Raw genomic sequence first — 13,580 nt, 5'->3', positions numbered from 1 at the left:
CTTCAATACCATAAGTTGTGTTATTGGATTAGTGGTTAAATTAAGTTCTAGCATATGAACATGAGGTCATGGGTTCAAGCATTGATGTTAGCATTTCTTCATGTATTAATAACAGTATACGGAGTACATAATAGTATAGATAAGTATATTTTAGTTTCATAAGAAATTATTAAAATATATAATTATGGTAGGCATTAAAGATTTAATATAGGTATTAATAAACACCATTTAATAGCTTAAATATCATAAGTTGTGTTGTTGGATTAGTGGTTAAAGTTCTAACTTATGAACATGAGGTCATGAGTTTAAGCATTGATGTTATCATTTCTTTATATTTTTGTCAGAAAATATTATATGTCATTGTGGCTATGATTTGACGCCATGTCTATGGGCGAACAAGGGGGCTGGCGGGGGCCATGGTCTCCCCTTAATTCAAGTTTAAAACTAGTTTAACATTTTAGTAACAGTATTTTCTGGTAGGTTAGTTGGTATTAGACCGGTTCAATAGGCCGAATTCGGGCCAAGCTGGGCCGAAAGTTAAAAGGTCGGGCTGGCCCGGGTCAAGGTATGTAAGAATATTAAATGAGTTGGGCTGGGCTGGGGCGGGCCAAGCTGCACAATTAAAAAAATTATCCTTTGTTTCTCTCTCATTTAGATACAACCGAAACCCAAAATAAACTCAATCCTATTGGACTTTGCAAATGAGATGATATGAGCACAGTTCCCAAATCTTTGTATAATATCAAAAATAAATGAAAAATGAAGTAGGTAAATAAAATAATTATTCTTGTAAAAAGAAAGAATTATTCAACCAAATGTGGGAAGTATAATTGTTTGACGATGATGATGAATTGTGACGAAGAAAAACCCGGAAAAATGAATTTATAGGAAGAGAGAGAGAGAAGGAGAAATCTCAGTTAGAAGGGGAAGGCCCACGTAAGAGAGAGAAAGAGAGAGCTGAAACCTATCAGTTTTCCAGCAAGTAACCATTATAACTTAACCCTATAAGAACTCATCCCAAGCCCTTTAACAACCGTTTTTAACATCAACCCTTTAAGATCCCAACCCATTTATTAAAATAAAGGGCTTAACCCGCTTAAAAACGGGCTGGACTTAGGCTTCTAATGGGTATGTGGCTCGTTGAACAAGTGTAGATGGTATGCATTCTTTACAAATTACAGCAAGAGTTTTCCAATAGCAGCGTCCGATTCCTTGCAACATCTATTATTCTTTTTTAATAATTATTACGAACTATTATTCTTTTTGAGTGGTCTACAACTCCTAGAGTCCTAGTATTAATACAACGTGTGATTCGTATAATCACATCGGGGAAATGATTTTTCCACACGCACTATAAAAACACAAAAAACTATTCTCTACTCACATAGAAGTGTGCTAAAATCAACAAGGTGGTGTGCCAAAATCAGTTCCTGCCATATTGTGGTATTCAGTGTATATACGGAGTTGTAAATTTGTCAATATCTATCTCTCTCTTCTCCTAAAAGAAAAATAATTCACATTCTTGATTTATATTTCTACACTTTCGAGTAGAACTCTGAAAAACTCAAGAGTATTACTTTATTAAATTTTGGAATATTATGGGAATGAAATTTATAATCATTTCTAAGACAAACATAATATATTAGGTTTTGCCTATTTGCCCCCCCTCCAAAGTGCAATTTATGGTTCCGCCACTGACCATTCACTTGTCATGTAATGGGGCGGGATGACATGATATACCATTGAGTTTTAATAATATATAGATTCAATTTTCACTTAATTGATGTTGGCACGATGTTGGGTTATGTGTTAGATTTTCTTGGAAGCCTTGAGGAGTGTATAGTAGGCTTATGTCCTAAGAGAGGAGTTAGAGAAGCAGTCAAGCAAGAGAACATACACAAAATTTAGAAACAAAAAGAGAGAGGCAGGGGTTTTGAAAGAGAGTTGTTGTACATATTTTCAGGGACATACTTCACGAAACTGCCGATTGTCAAAGTTTCAACAGTCGGATTTTGTTCATGAATATTTTCTTATTTTGGTGTATGGTTGGCTTCCAACACCTTTTTCTTTTCTTTTACCCGTTCGAAGCTAATTCTTATTAATCTGTGAGTCAAGTGTCGTGTCAAGTGTCGAGTCTTGTCTCCATGATTACTTGTTATTAAATGGCTTTTGCATGTGGACTATTATATTGTTGAGTGAAGCATGTTAGACTAGGATTTCATTTTAGCTTGTTTGTACTCAGTTTTCGCTGACTTCGTGCTTCATGTCTTTCTGTCATGGCCTTTGCCTTAATGACCCTATGATGACCCATCATTGCATTTGCGTTGTTGGGGAGTAGATTTTAATAAACAGGTTTGTAGAGATAATTTGCGGGAGAATTGAAGTTATCATGAGATTGAGTTGAAGGATTATTTTCTCTTCCGTATTTATAAACTCTAAATTTATTTTCTAGTCATGACTACAATATTAATTTAAACCCTAGTTAATAGATTTTAAACTATTTAATGTTTGATTTTTGGGCCTTAATGGTTCCAAGTTGTTACACGACCATTAACTATTTATTATGTTTGAAAGTTAGTTAAATTCCGCTGTGTAATTCTGGTAAATAGCCTTAGCCATTATCACGGTGGCGGTAATATCTTGGTAATTCCTTTGTTTTAAGTTAGAAAATGTTTTATAAAAAGTAAGGAATTATTAGGGTGTTACAATTTCTATATTTCACGGCACGTTTTTACTATAAATAAGACCTCAAATCAACCGCTTAAGGGAACCAAATAATATTCTCATACTATACACAAGTTAAGCCTAAGCCTAAGACTTTCGTATATTCCGTATATTCCGTAGTTCCGCCGTATTTACTCTTGTTAAGCGGAACTCTGCTTGTCTAAGCACCTAAACTAAGCTTGGATCCTACCCAAGAGTCTAGTCAAGTCAAGGAAAGTACGTTGCATAAAAGGAAAACGAGTAAAGTCAAGTGGTTAGTTTCTGAGAACCGAATATAGCCAAAAACTATATTGTAACGTGCCATACTCTGTTTAATTGATTTAATCACCATTATAAATCTGTTAAGCTTAATCGGATTATTAATAACGCCTAAAAAGATATTTTTTTGACAATCCGGATTATTACGAGGTACCTTAAATCAATCTAAATCACATCTTGACATCTGCTTATTTAATTATTTGTGCATTAAAAGCAATCCAGATTAGTAATGTAGTATAACACATGTCCCGTCTTCGTTACGTTGAATTAGTAAGGACTAAGGACCGCTACATGGGCTAATACTGGGCACTCCCGTATTAGTAAATGTCCCCCAAACCCTCAATCTCTACTCCGCTGGATGTGTGTTGAGCGATCTCCACACCAGGGATCACAAATGGAACCTACGGCTGTTGTGGTCAAATACATGAGTCTGAGCTTTCAGCTTTAATTCCGTATCACAATAACCGGGTTTTGTCAATTTTACTCATTATCATTGAAAACTGAATGAAAACTCCAAAGACTAGTAAAAAGTGGCTAACGCCCACAGTTAGTCCCATTTTACCTAATTTATTTGCCACACATCCGCGAGGGAAGAGAACAAACGAGACCCTATATCCGTCTTTTTCCGACCCCTCACACTACCCTAGGCATCAAATTTCATGTAATTTATTTAACGGATTTTTCTTATCTCTTGGCCCAAATGTCAGTGAACATCACGATGGGTTGTAGACTTATACATGGGAGGTTATATTTCCCTTGTATTTGCAATTCCCATGCATTTTAACTTCCTAGGAATTGAATATTCAAATTAATAATTATAATTATAATTAAAAATTATTATTATTAATTAATATTATTATAAGTTAATAATTAATAATTATAAATTAATTATAAATTAATAATTAATAATTAATAATTATAATTATTAATAATTATTAATTAATAATAAATATATATTAATTATTAATTATTGATTATTAATTATTAATTAATAATTAATAAATAAAAATTGTTAATTATTGATTATTAAAATTAGGTATTAGTTAATTTTTATGAAGTACTCCCTCCATTCCTTTTTTATCTTCATGTTTCTATAAATGTCGTTCCTAAATGATCTTCCTGTTTCTACTTTTGGACATGACTTTTTACCATAAATTTCTCCATCATTCCTTATTTAATTCATTCACATTTCCCCATTCACCCACCCAACCCCACTTTTATGATTTTTTATTACTTTAAACAAAATATCTTCTCTCTCCTTCATTTCGTTATTACTTTCATTCATTTATTTATTACTTTCTCTTACACCCAATCACTATTCTTACATCCAATCATTACAAGATTCCATTTTCTTATTTTCCACCCCAAACTCCAAATAGGAAGATCATTTAGGAATGGAGGGAGTAGTTATTAATTATTAAATATTAAATTATTTATTATTTATTATTTATTACTTATTATTTTATTATAATAATAATTAGAAAAGTTCAGACCAGACCAGACCAACCCAGCATGAATCAGACTATACCAGACCAGACCAGCATGAATCAGACCAGACCAGACCAGCAAAAGAAAAAATCAGATCAAATCAGATCTATCCAAACGGGAACATAGCTTTCACTGCTTACAAGGAAAGCTAAAAGTTTGGCGGGGGTTTAAAATTTTGAAAAGTTTTGACATTTCCCACCAAACTTCTTTCACAATCTTCTCTCTCCCCCTCTCCTTAATTATATCCCCTTTCTACCCCTTTCTCTTTCGCTCACACTTTCACTTCCATTCCCTTCGAATTCCGCTAATTTATGTTCTCAACACCCGAATTTTCACCTTCAATCTCAAAACCTAAATACCCAAAATTCATCTTCTTCCTCAAACTAATTCCGTTAACAAGAATATGCCAGATTCGTCGCATCTTGAACGAATGGGCCGAGAGCTGAAATGCCCCATTTGGTATAATAGTCTTTCATTCTCCCCCTTCTATTTTTTATTTTATTTTAATACATTCTGTAATTTCTCAAATTTAAATCAAATCTGGATATTTCTATATATTTTTTTTAGAATTTTTCTGGATTATTTCGATTATTTTCACTTGTTTGAGTTGGAGTAACGTTAAAATTTCATTTTGCAGCTTGAGTTTGTTTGATTCTTCTGTTTCTCTTACCTGCAATCATGTTTTCTGCAAGTAAGTGACTGTGCTTATGTTTATTTCCCATTTTATCATATTTTTATTTGAGGGTTATACTTTGATAATTAATTGATTAATTTCCCAATTCTTAATTTCAGTGCATGCATTCACAAATCAATGAAATCTGGGTCCAATTGCCCAGTTTGTAAAGTGCCTTATCAGCGCCGAGGTCCGTTTACTCTACCCACTTCTTCTCTATGTTATTGAAGTACTTAATTTAAGAATAGCATTGATCAAATTATTCAAGTGTTCGGGTTCTTATTAACATGGATTTCTTCGAGCATTTGTCAGTTTTCATTGTGATTTGTTCATGCATTATAGTATTACACATATACTCATATACGAAGTATTTATAAGGGTAGCAAAAACTATCTTGAACATAGTCTGTATTATGGCATCTTGGTATTTTTGAAGGAAATTGAAGCTACAAAAATGTAAAGATGGGCTGAAAGGCAAACTAAGAATGTTGAAGAATGAGATTTGGAGGCTGTTTCATTAATTTATCTAAACATTTGGGTTTAAAAGTACCGAGAAATGTAATTACTCTAATGATGACAGGCTGTGACCTCCTAAAGTCCCTATATTGATGTTGTTAATGATTTTTCGAATTAACACGAACAATCAAACCTTTTCTTAGTCTCAGGTCATAAGAACCCAAATTGAGGTTGTTCTTCTCCAAGTGTTTGGTATCAACTATCAATTAAATGACCTTTGTTTCTATTGGCAGAGGGATATATTTCTATGGGCCTAAGAATATTTTGTTAGGCAATTAACTGCTGAAAATTAAGTTTAGCACTAAAAATTAGAACAAGAGTTGGATGTCTTAAGAAAAAGTACTTCAGGAAGGTTGGATCATTCTTGACTGCTAATCTCTGTGTAGTGTATCAATGACTTACTTATAAACGAGCTCCAATAACTTTCTTCTGAACGAGTTCCTTTGTTTCTATGCTGCAGAAATTCGCCCCGCTCCTCATATGGATAATCTTGTAAGCATCTACAAGAATATGGAAGTTGCTTCAGGGCTTACCCTCTTTGTTTCACAAAATGGACCTTCGACCAAATTGCCTCGTAAGTTTATCATCTCTTCTCTACATAAAGGATTTTACTATGAAGTATTGAAAATCTGCCTACACGGACAACAATTTTAGTCTTAGATGATTGTTGTAATTTACTAGAAAGAAGTTATTTTGCTTTTGCTTATCATATTTTTTAATTGTTTGTTCCTTGCATGGCTTAATGAAAAACACACAGTATTTGCTCATTGACCTGCTCATAGTCTGTATCAGTGGGCATTATTATTGGGTTATTTTCTTATCATATAGAGTTTTTTTGCTCTCTTAATAAAACTTAGCACGCAGATCTATCAGTTAACCTCATAATCTTTACCGTTCATGTTATGTGAACACATGCTTAGAGACTCATGGTTGCAATTTCAGTCGGGTGCACCTTATAAGAGACTTATAGAAAAATGCAAATACTCAAGATTTTGTTCTCTTGTCAAAGAATTGCAGCCAGTAATCAGTATGATTCTGTAGTTCTATCATAAGCTGTTTTGTTTGAATTTCAGGTTAACAAAGGGTAAGGAAATTCAAAATTTTGAATCAAAAGAAAAATCTTACAAAATGAGTTATATAGATAAATAGATTATTATTTTACTACTAAGATTTAAGGTAATCACAGCTCATCGTTACTATGTAACATTTCTCTTTGTATAGGTGTTACCTATCCTTGTTATGTGATGTCTGTCATTTCAGAAGCATTCTCTTTCAATGTATATCATTGTACAGCTATGAAGTTGTAGTTTTCATTTTGCAGCTGCAGAAATTCAGTCGAATGATGACTTGGATGCTATGAGGGAGGCTGGTGAAGAAACTCCTGAGATGAAGAAGTGCCAAAGGAGGGAAGTAACTCCTGTAGCATCAAAAATGAAATCAAAACGCTCTGGTCGCAACAGAGGAAAATCTTCATTTGCAACAAACAAAAGGGTTCAAGTGCCTGAGTCTCCCATTACTGAGAGTCCAGCAAGACAGGAAAAAGACGGACTTGGTCAAAAGAAAGTAGTAATCAACAATCTTGTAAATAAGTGTTCTACAATTCCGAGTGTATATCAGCTTTCAACTGATAAAGAAAGGCCACACATGTCACCTTTCTTCTGGTTACGTGAAGAAGTAGAAAGGTCAAGTATTCAAACTGATGAAGAGCAGTTGACATTGACATGTACCCCAGTAAAAGCCCCTTCTTTTAGTGATCTGAAGGACTCAGATGATGATGTCCCCCCACAAAATCCTTTGGAAGTAAGTATCGTAGTCTGTATCATGTTTCCACAAAGTTCAACTTAGCATATGTTCCATTTATGAGCTTAGTGTGTCTCAAAGCTCTGAAGTAAACAGTGATCTTTGTGATTGCCTTCTACCTTCTAAGTTGTTAGGCTATGGTGCAGTTCAACCTAGAATGACAGTGAACTATTTGATTTTAACGTTCATCTAATTATCTAGTCAGGATTTGGTTTTTGTTTTTATAAATTTTTTTAGTTATTTCATTTAAAAAAAATTAATTTATGGTCATGTTTGCTTATCATTTCACCTATTCTGGTAGGAGGAGCCACACAGCAAGTACAACACAGATATATTTGACAGCGAGATGTTTGAATGGACACAAAGAGAACGCTCTCCTGAACTTTGTCCAAGTCCCTTTAAGGAGCAGGTAGCTGGTCATTCTTCCATATCATAAGCTATGATGTTGATGAATCGTCCATTCAGTCTCCATTGTCCTATCTTTTGTTCTGAATTTTTCTTAGCTTTTTCTGGAATTAACTTGAGCTAAATGCAGGTTGAAGAGACAGATTGTGATACAGCTTCAAGAGATGCAGCTGCCATCAGAAAAACGAATATAGAGCAGCTAGCCAATGTTAATCCCCAAGAGAATAATAGTAACCTGTACAATGCGCCACTCAATAATGCTTATCCTAGAAGAAAAAGTAAAGGTAGCCGAAATAAGAGTAAAACTACTCACAAGAGAGGTGGAAAAGAAAACAAAGGCAGCCGAAGGAACAACATGGAAAATGAAAAGGCCCTTGGTGGTCCAAAAGCACCAAGTGACTTTATGCAATGCCAAGGATTTGATACTGGAATTCTTTTAAAAAGTTCAAAAGCTGCTGGTACTTATAAAACAAGACAATGTCAATCACTTGATGTGAATTTGATGAATGAAGTTGATGGTCACGTCCTTGCCAAGTTGCCTGCTGCTTCTGGAAGTAAAAGAAAAGACAAGAAATTGGGAAATATAAAGAGGAAAATTGACAGCATTGAGCACATATACGAGGGTGACTCACTGAAAAGAAAGAAGCAGATGAAGAACTTGGCACAGCCTGATAACATTGAGGAAAAATCTATCTCATTGAATGAAGTGTCTTTTGAAAAGCCTTGCAGAGTCATAAAAGGATCACACAAATGCAACGCCAGTCATAAACCTAAGAAAATTCGTCAATTGACATCCGTGCTTGAACAAAAGATTACTGAAAATGTTAACTTAAGAGGAAAGGTTGCTGATGGAGGTGAAAATGTAAATTCAAAGGTTGCCGGATCAGCTGAAGATAATGGTGTTTGTGGAAAATCTAACAATGATAACTCAGTAAATTCACTTAAGAACAGAAAGGTCCATTGCCAAAAACAAATGCCAGCTTTGCGCAAATGCGATACAGTTTCCATAAAATGTGCCTTTTGTCATTCATCTGAAGACACAGAGGTACTGTATTATATTGCAAATAGTCACTTTACAATTCCCTCTAGAAGATATTATTTTAACTTGTGGAATTACTTCTACAGGCTTCTGGTGAGATGGTTCACTACTCTGAAGGTAGACCAGTTTTAGCCAATCACACTGAAGGTTCTGTCATCCACTCACACAAAAATTGCACTGAATGGTATGTTTCTTAAAGATCCACAAGAATACTGGTCTGTCTGCATATTTTGTTTATTAATTGGCTGCTAAACAATTCTTGGACAGTTTGCGGAAAATTACAGTTAAGCTATTGACATGCTGCTAATTTTTGCTAATGTTAACAAGTCGTAAACAGTAACTTGTCTTTGTGTTTCATTGTAGGATAAAATAGAACCGCGTTTTTGTAATTTAGTACTTTGGTTGATAAAACATTGCAATTAACTCTGTTGTAGGGCCCCTAATGTTTATTTTGAAGATAATACTGCGGTCAACCTTGAAGAAGAATTGATGAGAAGCCGTAGGATTAAGTGCTCTTTGTGTGGAGTAAAGGGGGCCTCTCTGGGCTGTTATGAGAAGAGTTGTCGCAAAAGTTTCCATATCCCTTGTGCCAAAAAGCTTAAAGAGTGTCGTTGGGATGCCGTAAGTGCTTACTAGTTTGTCGTCAATCAGAAGCTTATCGACACAATTCAGTTTGAAACTTAGAATCCTAACCAAAATTTCACTCTGCTTCTGCCACTTTTTCCAACAGGATCACTTTGTCATATTATGTCCTCTTCACACCTCTTTAAAGTTACCCTGTGAATTGCCTACATCACAAATTAGAAGAGGAAAATATAAGTCGAAGGGGTATGTTAATCTGTAAGCCATTTCTATTGAGTTTCCCACCAGATATTTTCAGTCACAGTATGTTTTTGAAAATTCTATAATATACTATTTTCTTCTACAGGAAACTTCCCAGCCAAAGACCTCAATCTGCAGTTAAACATGCTACTAGTACAAATAGATGGGATTGTGGTCGGCCATTTGAGAAAGTAGTCCTCTGTTGTTCAGCTCTTTCAACGGTAGAGAAGGTAGGATAGTTATTTTTTGTCAGAATGTTGCCAAAATGGCAACACTATTTTTTAGATTTTTTACTCAATAAGAAGTGGGGTCTGCAGGAAGCTGTTTCTGAGTTAGCAAAGTCATCTGGAGCTGTGCTATTGGGAAGCTGGGATCCAAGTATTACTCATGTTATTGCATCGACGAATGAAAATGGAGCATGTAAAAGAACACTCAAAGTTATGATGGGGATCTTGGAAGGAAAATGGATATTAAGCATCAAATGTCAGTGCTCATTCCTTTTATACCAAGTTGTCACTTGTTAGTTTGAGTTGTAACCATTGGAAATCTTGTGTATAGCTTGGGTTTGCATTACTAAGTTTTTGAATATTTCGAGTTTGTAGGGGTTGAAGCATGCATGGCGGCCAAGAGACTAGTTGAGGGGACTCCATATGAAATCACTTGTGACATTCATGGTGTCCAGAATGGCCCTCTTTTAGGAAGACTAAGACATCTAAACGAGGTAAGTCTCAAACAGAAGTTATTTTTTTTCAAGCAACAGTTGAATGTAAATGTTTAGAAAATATGAGCATCAGTTTTCCAACGCTGAAGCATATTGAAAGCTAATTTAGTGGACTAAATCGAAAATCTTTGCGTTTCTGCCAAGTGTCAACAGCCGATGTAGAAGTTTTAGTACCAACCTACTTCACTTTTTAGTACTAGTAGCTTATTACCACGTAACCATTTAAATTCTTATTGTATAAGTTTCTAGTGAAATGTGCAATTATATGTAAACCATACTGTTTGCTTGAACCTAATTGTCCCTTGACAATGCTAAACATTGCAGGAAGCAAAGCTCTTTGTTGGATTCAATTTTTATTTGACTGTAGATTTTGAACCTGCATACAAGGGTTATCTACAAGACCTTATTACTGCAGCTGGAGGAACTGTTCTACACAGGAAGCCCATTGCAGAAACATATGGAATCGTTGTAAGTGCTTCATCAACTGTCATAGTCTACAGCATTGAGCCTCCTGCTAACTGTGATCTTCGTAAGAAGGATACAATTCTAAACTGCAGGCGATCTGATGCAGAAGCTCTTGCCATTTCAAGTGGTGCAAAACTGGCAAACAATTCATGGGTTCTGAATTGCATTGCTGGACATAAACTGCAAGATCTGTGAGTGGCATTGCTGCTTAATTTTTCACATGCCTTTTGGTGGTCAAAGCAGAAGTCCTTGTCGCAGCTTTTTACATTAATAAGTTAACTTTCAGAATATCTAACCATTAGGATTGTTAATTTATCCATCAAATTATAAAGCGGTGCAACACCTGTAAAGTCTCCTTTTAATATATGCACATATGTTTAAGTAATGGCTAAAAATCTGAGTTAATATCTGGTTAAATTGCTTGTGAATGTGAATGCCAATATCTTCTTATCCTTGATTTTCATAATGACATGTTTGTAACTCCTTGTAAAATTAGTTATTAGTTATTACTCGTAGTAGTTAGGACTTAGGAGAATGCAGAAGCTTATACAATGAGATAACTACTAAGAAAACTTGTGATTTGAAGCAAAGAGATGAAATAGGTGTGTCATATATACATAAAAACTGTATTTGCAAATTGGTTTGGTACACATGATACATATTGGTCCTCAGAAACATGTCCTTCAAAAATACATATTAGTCCATTTCCTTCTAAAGTAACAAATAACAAATAACAAATAACAAATAACAAATAAGAAATAACAAAACTTGATCGGGACAATTTTCTTGGAATGGGTTAACTGAACATGTATACAAATAGAAGTCTGAATCTTCCATTAAAACTCTGAAACAATTTACTTTGTTTCCTTCTTTAACCTTGTAATTTTCTCATGGAGTCTTTGAAAAACATGGTCCAATGAAGTGATGTTCTCTTCAACCTTTCCGAGTTTTTCACCCAAAGCAGAAGCAGAAGCAGAAGCAGAAACATGTTGGTTGAGGTTGTAGACAATGTCAATGCTATGTTTAACTTCATCTCCTAATTCTTCAATAGCAAATTGCATTACATCCCTTTCCTCTTTAACCTCTTTATGTTTCCTCTTCATCAACTTGTAACCTTCTAAAGACTTAACAAGTTGTTCAGAAAGCTCCTTATTCCTTTGTTGAGTTGCTGCATAATTGATGTTATTTTCTGAGCCATTCCCACTTATTTGAATCTCTTTATGATGATCAGCTACACAAGCTTGTATCTTAGTTGATAATCTTTCATTTTGTGCCCTAAGATCATTAATATGTTCCTCCATTTCATTAAGTTCTTGTACTTTCCTTGTAAGTTCCCTTGATATGATCTCTTTTTCCCTCCCTAAACTTGCACACATAATTCCTAGTCTCTTTTGTGCTGCATAACTTGTATTCAGATCTCTTCTTAGTTTTTCCTTTTCATCTAAGATCAATGTTTCATCTTTTTTATGTCCAGGTTTTGGAGGATTCACTCTTAGGTCTGTGTAGCAACGTCTAAGTTCCTTTCCTTTCTTGGCAGAAGATTGAGATTTTTGCATCCTTGTCTTAACATCTTCTAATATTGTCATTATTCCAGCAAATCTTTGTTCTTTTCTCTCATCCATGCTCCCTTTCACAGATGCTTCTTGATGATCTTGAATCAACTTCAATAACAACTTCACATTTGTTGAAATACCTATAAATTCATCTCATCAAAACTACATTTATTAAATCATAAATCATAAATCCATGTTCATGCATTATCATTTTTATATTTTACCTCTTTATATGCCTAATCTAATCAAAACTATCTTGTTCATCTAGATATACCCAAGGTTATATTTTGCTCATTCCAAATTGTCCAAATCAACAAATAAATAAAACATCATTGATTACTATACCCGGTAATAAGATTGAGACCTTGCACAATCAAACCAAATTCAACACCCCTCCTCTCCCAAATAAAAAAAAAACAAAAACATAAAACCCAGAAGGTCAAAAAAAAAAATCAAAAAAAGAAAACAACAATGAAGGGTAATGAAAAAAAGAAAAAAAATCACCTTCTAAGCTTAAATCTTCATTGCTGCTAGTTGACATGGGCAAAAGATCAGGAGATGAACTTACACGGGCCCCACTCATTTTTTCAGATTGGAAGATAATTTTGAGAAACTTAATATTAAATCTTAATAAGATAAGAGATTATTATATAGGCATAAAAAAAAATGAATTATATCTTGTAAAATGCATGAAAAAAGTTGGCATTTGCAATATCATATCTGGGTTTTCTCTGTAAGTGGGTTTGTATTTGAGTTGGTTTTGTTATTGTTCCGTGATAGTAGGATTGGATTTGATTATTTCTTGTTAAATACATCGTATGAGTTTGCTACTTTTTTGGTTCATTATTGATTTTATTAGTTATATTAAGTTTACCTAACAATAGAATTTGCTTGGATGTTGGCTAATATATATTAATATATATATATATATATAGTAAAGGTATAATATGAAATCTAAAAAGGGGACACTAAGTATTCAAAGTTTTCTTAATTAGAGAAGGACCTTACTATTTACCGCTCCATATTACTCAAAATCGCCTCATTTATTTACCCGTACACCCTTTTTTATTTACCTCCTCATTCAACATTTACCCATATACCCGCCTCAAATCTAACC

General features: G+C 34.2%; 2 protein-coding genes across 2 annotated transcripts; one reads left to right on the top strand and one right to left on the bottom strand.

Annotated features, from left to right (window-relative positions):
* Positions 1-4,693: 4,693 nt before the first annotated feature.
* Positions 4,694-11,327, top strand: LOC110791021 (protein BREAST CANCER SUSCEPTIBILITY 1 homolog). Its single transcript, XM_021995786.2, has 14 exons — positions 4,694-4,929; positions 5,108-5,161; positions 5,263-5,333; positions 6,119-6,232; positions 6,980-7,458; positions 7,760-7,867; positions 7,994-8,908; positions 8,989-9,086; positions 9,337-9,523; positions 9,633-9,730; positions 9,831-9,954; positions 10,042-10,207; positions 10,327-10,445; positions 10,770-11,327. The coding sequence occupies exons 1-14, from the start codon at positions 4,874-4,876 to the stop codon at positions 11,103-11,105; spliced, it is 2,925 nt and encodes a 974-aa protein (XP_021851478.2). The 5' UTR covers positions 4,694-4,873; the 3' UTR covers positions 11,106-11,327.
* A 162-nt stretch (positions 11,328-11,489) lies between these two features.
* On the bottom strand, positions 11,490-13,323 carry LOC110791013 (uncharacterized). Its single transcript, XM_021995773.2, has 2 exons — positions 12,968-13,323; positions 11,490-12,603 (listed from the first exon to the last, which is right to left on the bottom strand). The coding sequence occupies exons 1-2, from the start codon at positions 13,044-13,046 to the stop codon at positions 11,765-11,767; spliced, it is 918 nt and encodes a 305-aa protein (XP_021851465.1). The 5' UTR covers positions 13,047-13,323; the 3' UTR covers positions 11,490-11,764.
* Between the last annotated feature and the right edge of the window lie 257 nt (positions 13,324-13,580).

Source organism: Spinacia oleracea, chromosome 5, assembly GCF_020520425.1.
Source record: "Spinacia oleracea cultivar Varoflay chromosome 5, BTI_SOV_V1, whole genome shotgun sequence".
Taxonomy (NCBI): domain Eukaryota; kingdom Viridiplantae; phylum Streptophyta; class Magnoliopsida; order Caryophyllales; family Amaranthaceae; genus Spinacia; species Spinacia oleracea.
This window is presented reverse-complemented; position numbering and strand designations above follow the sequence as displayed.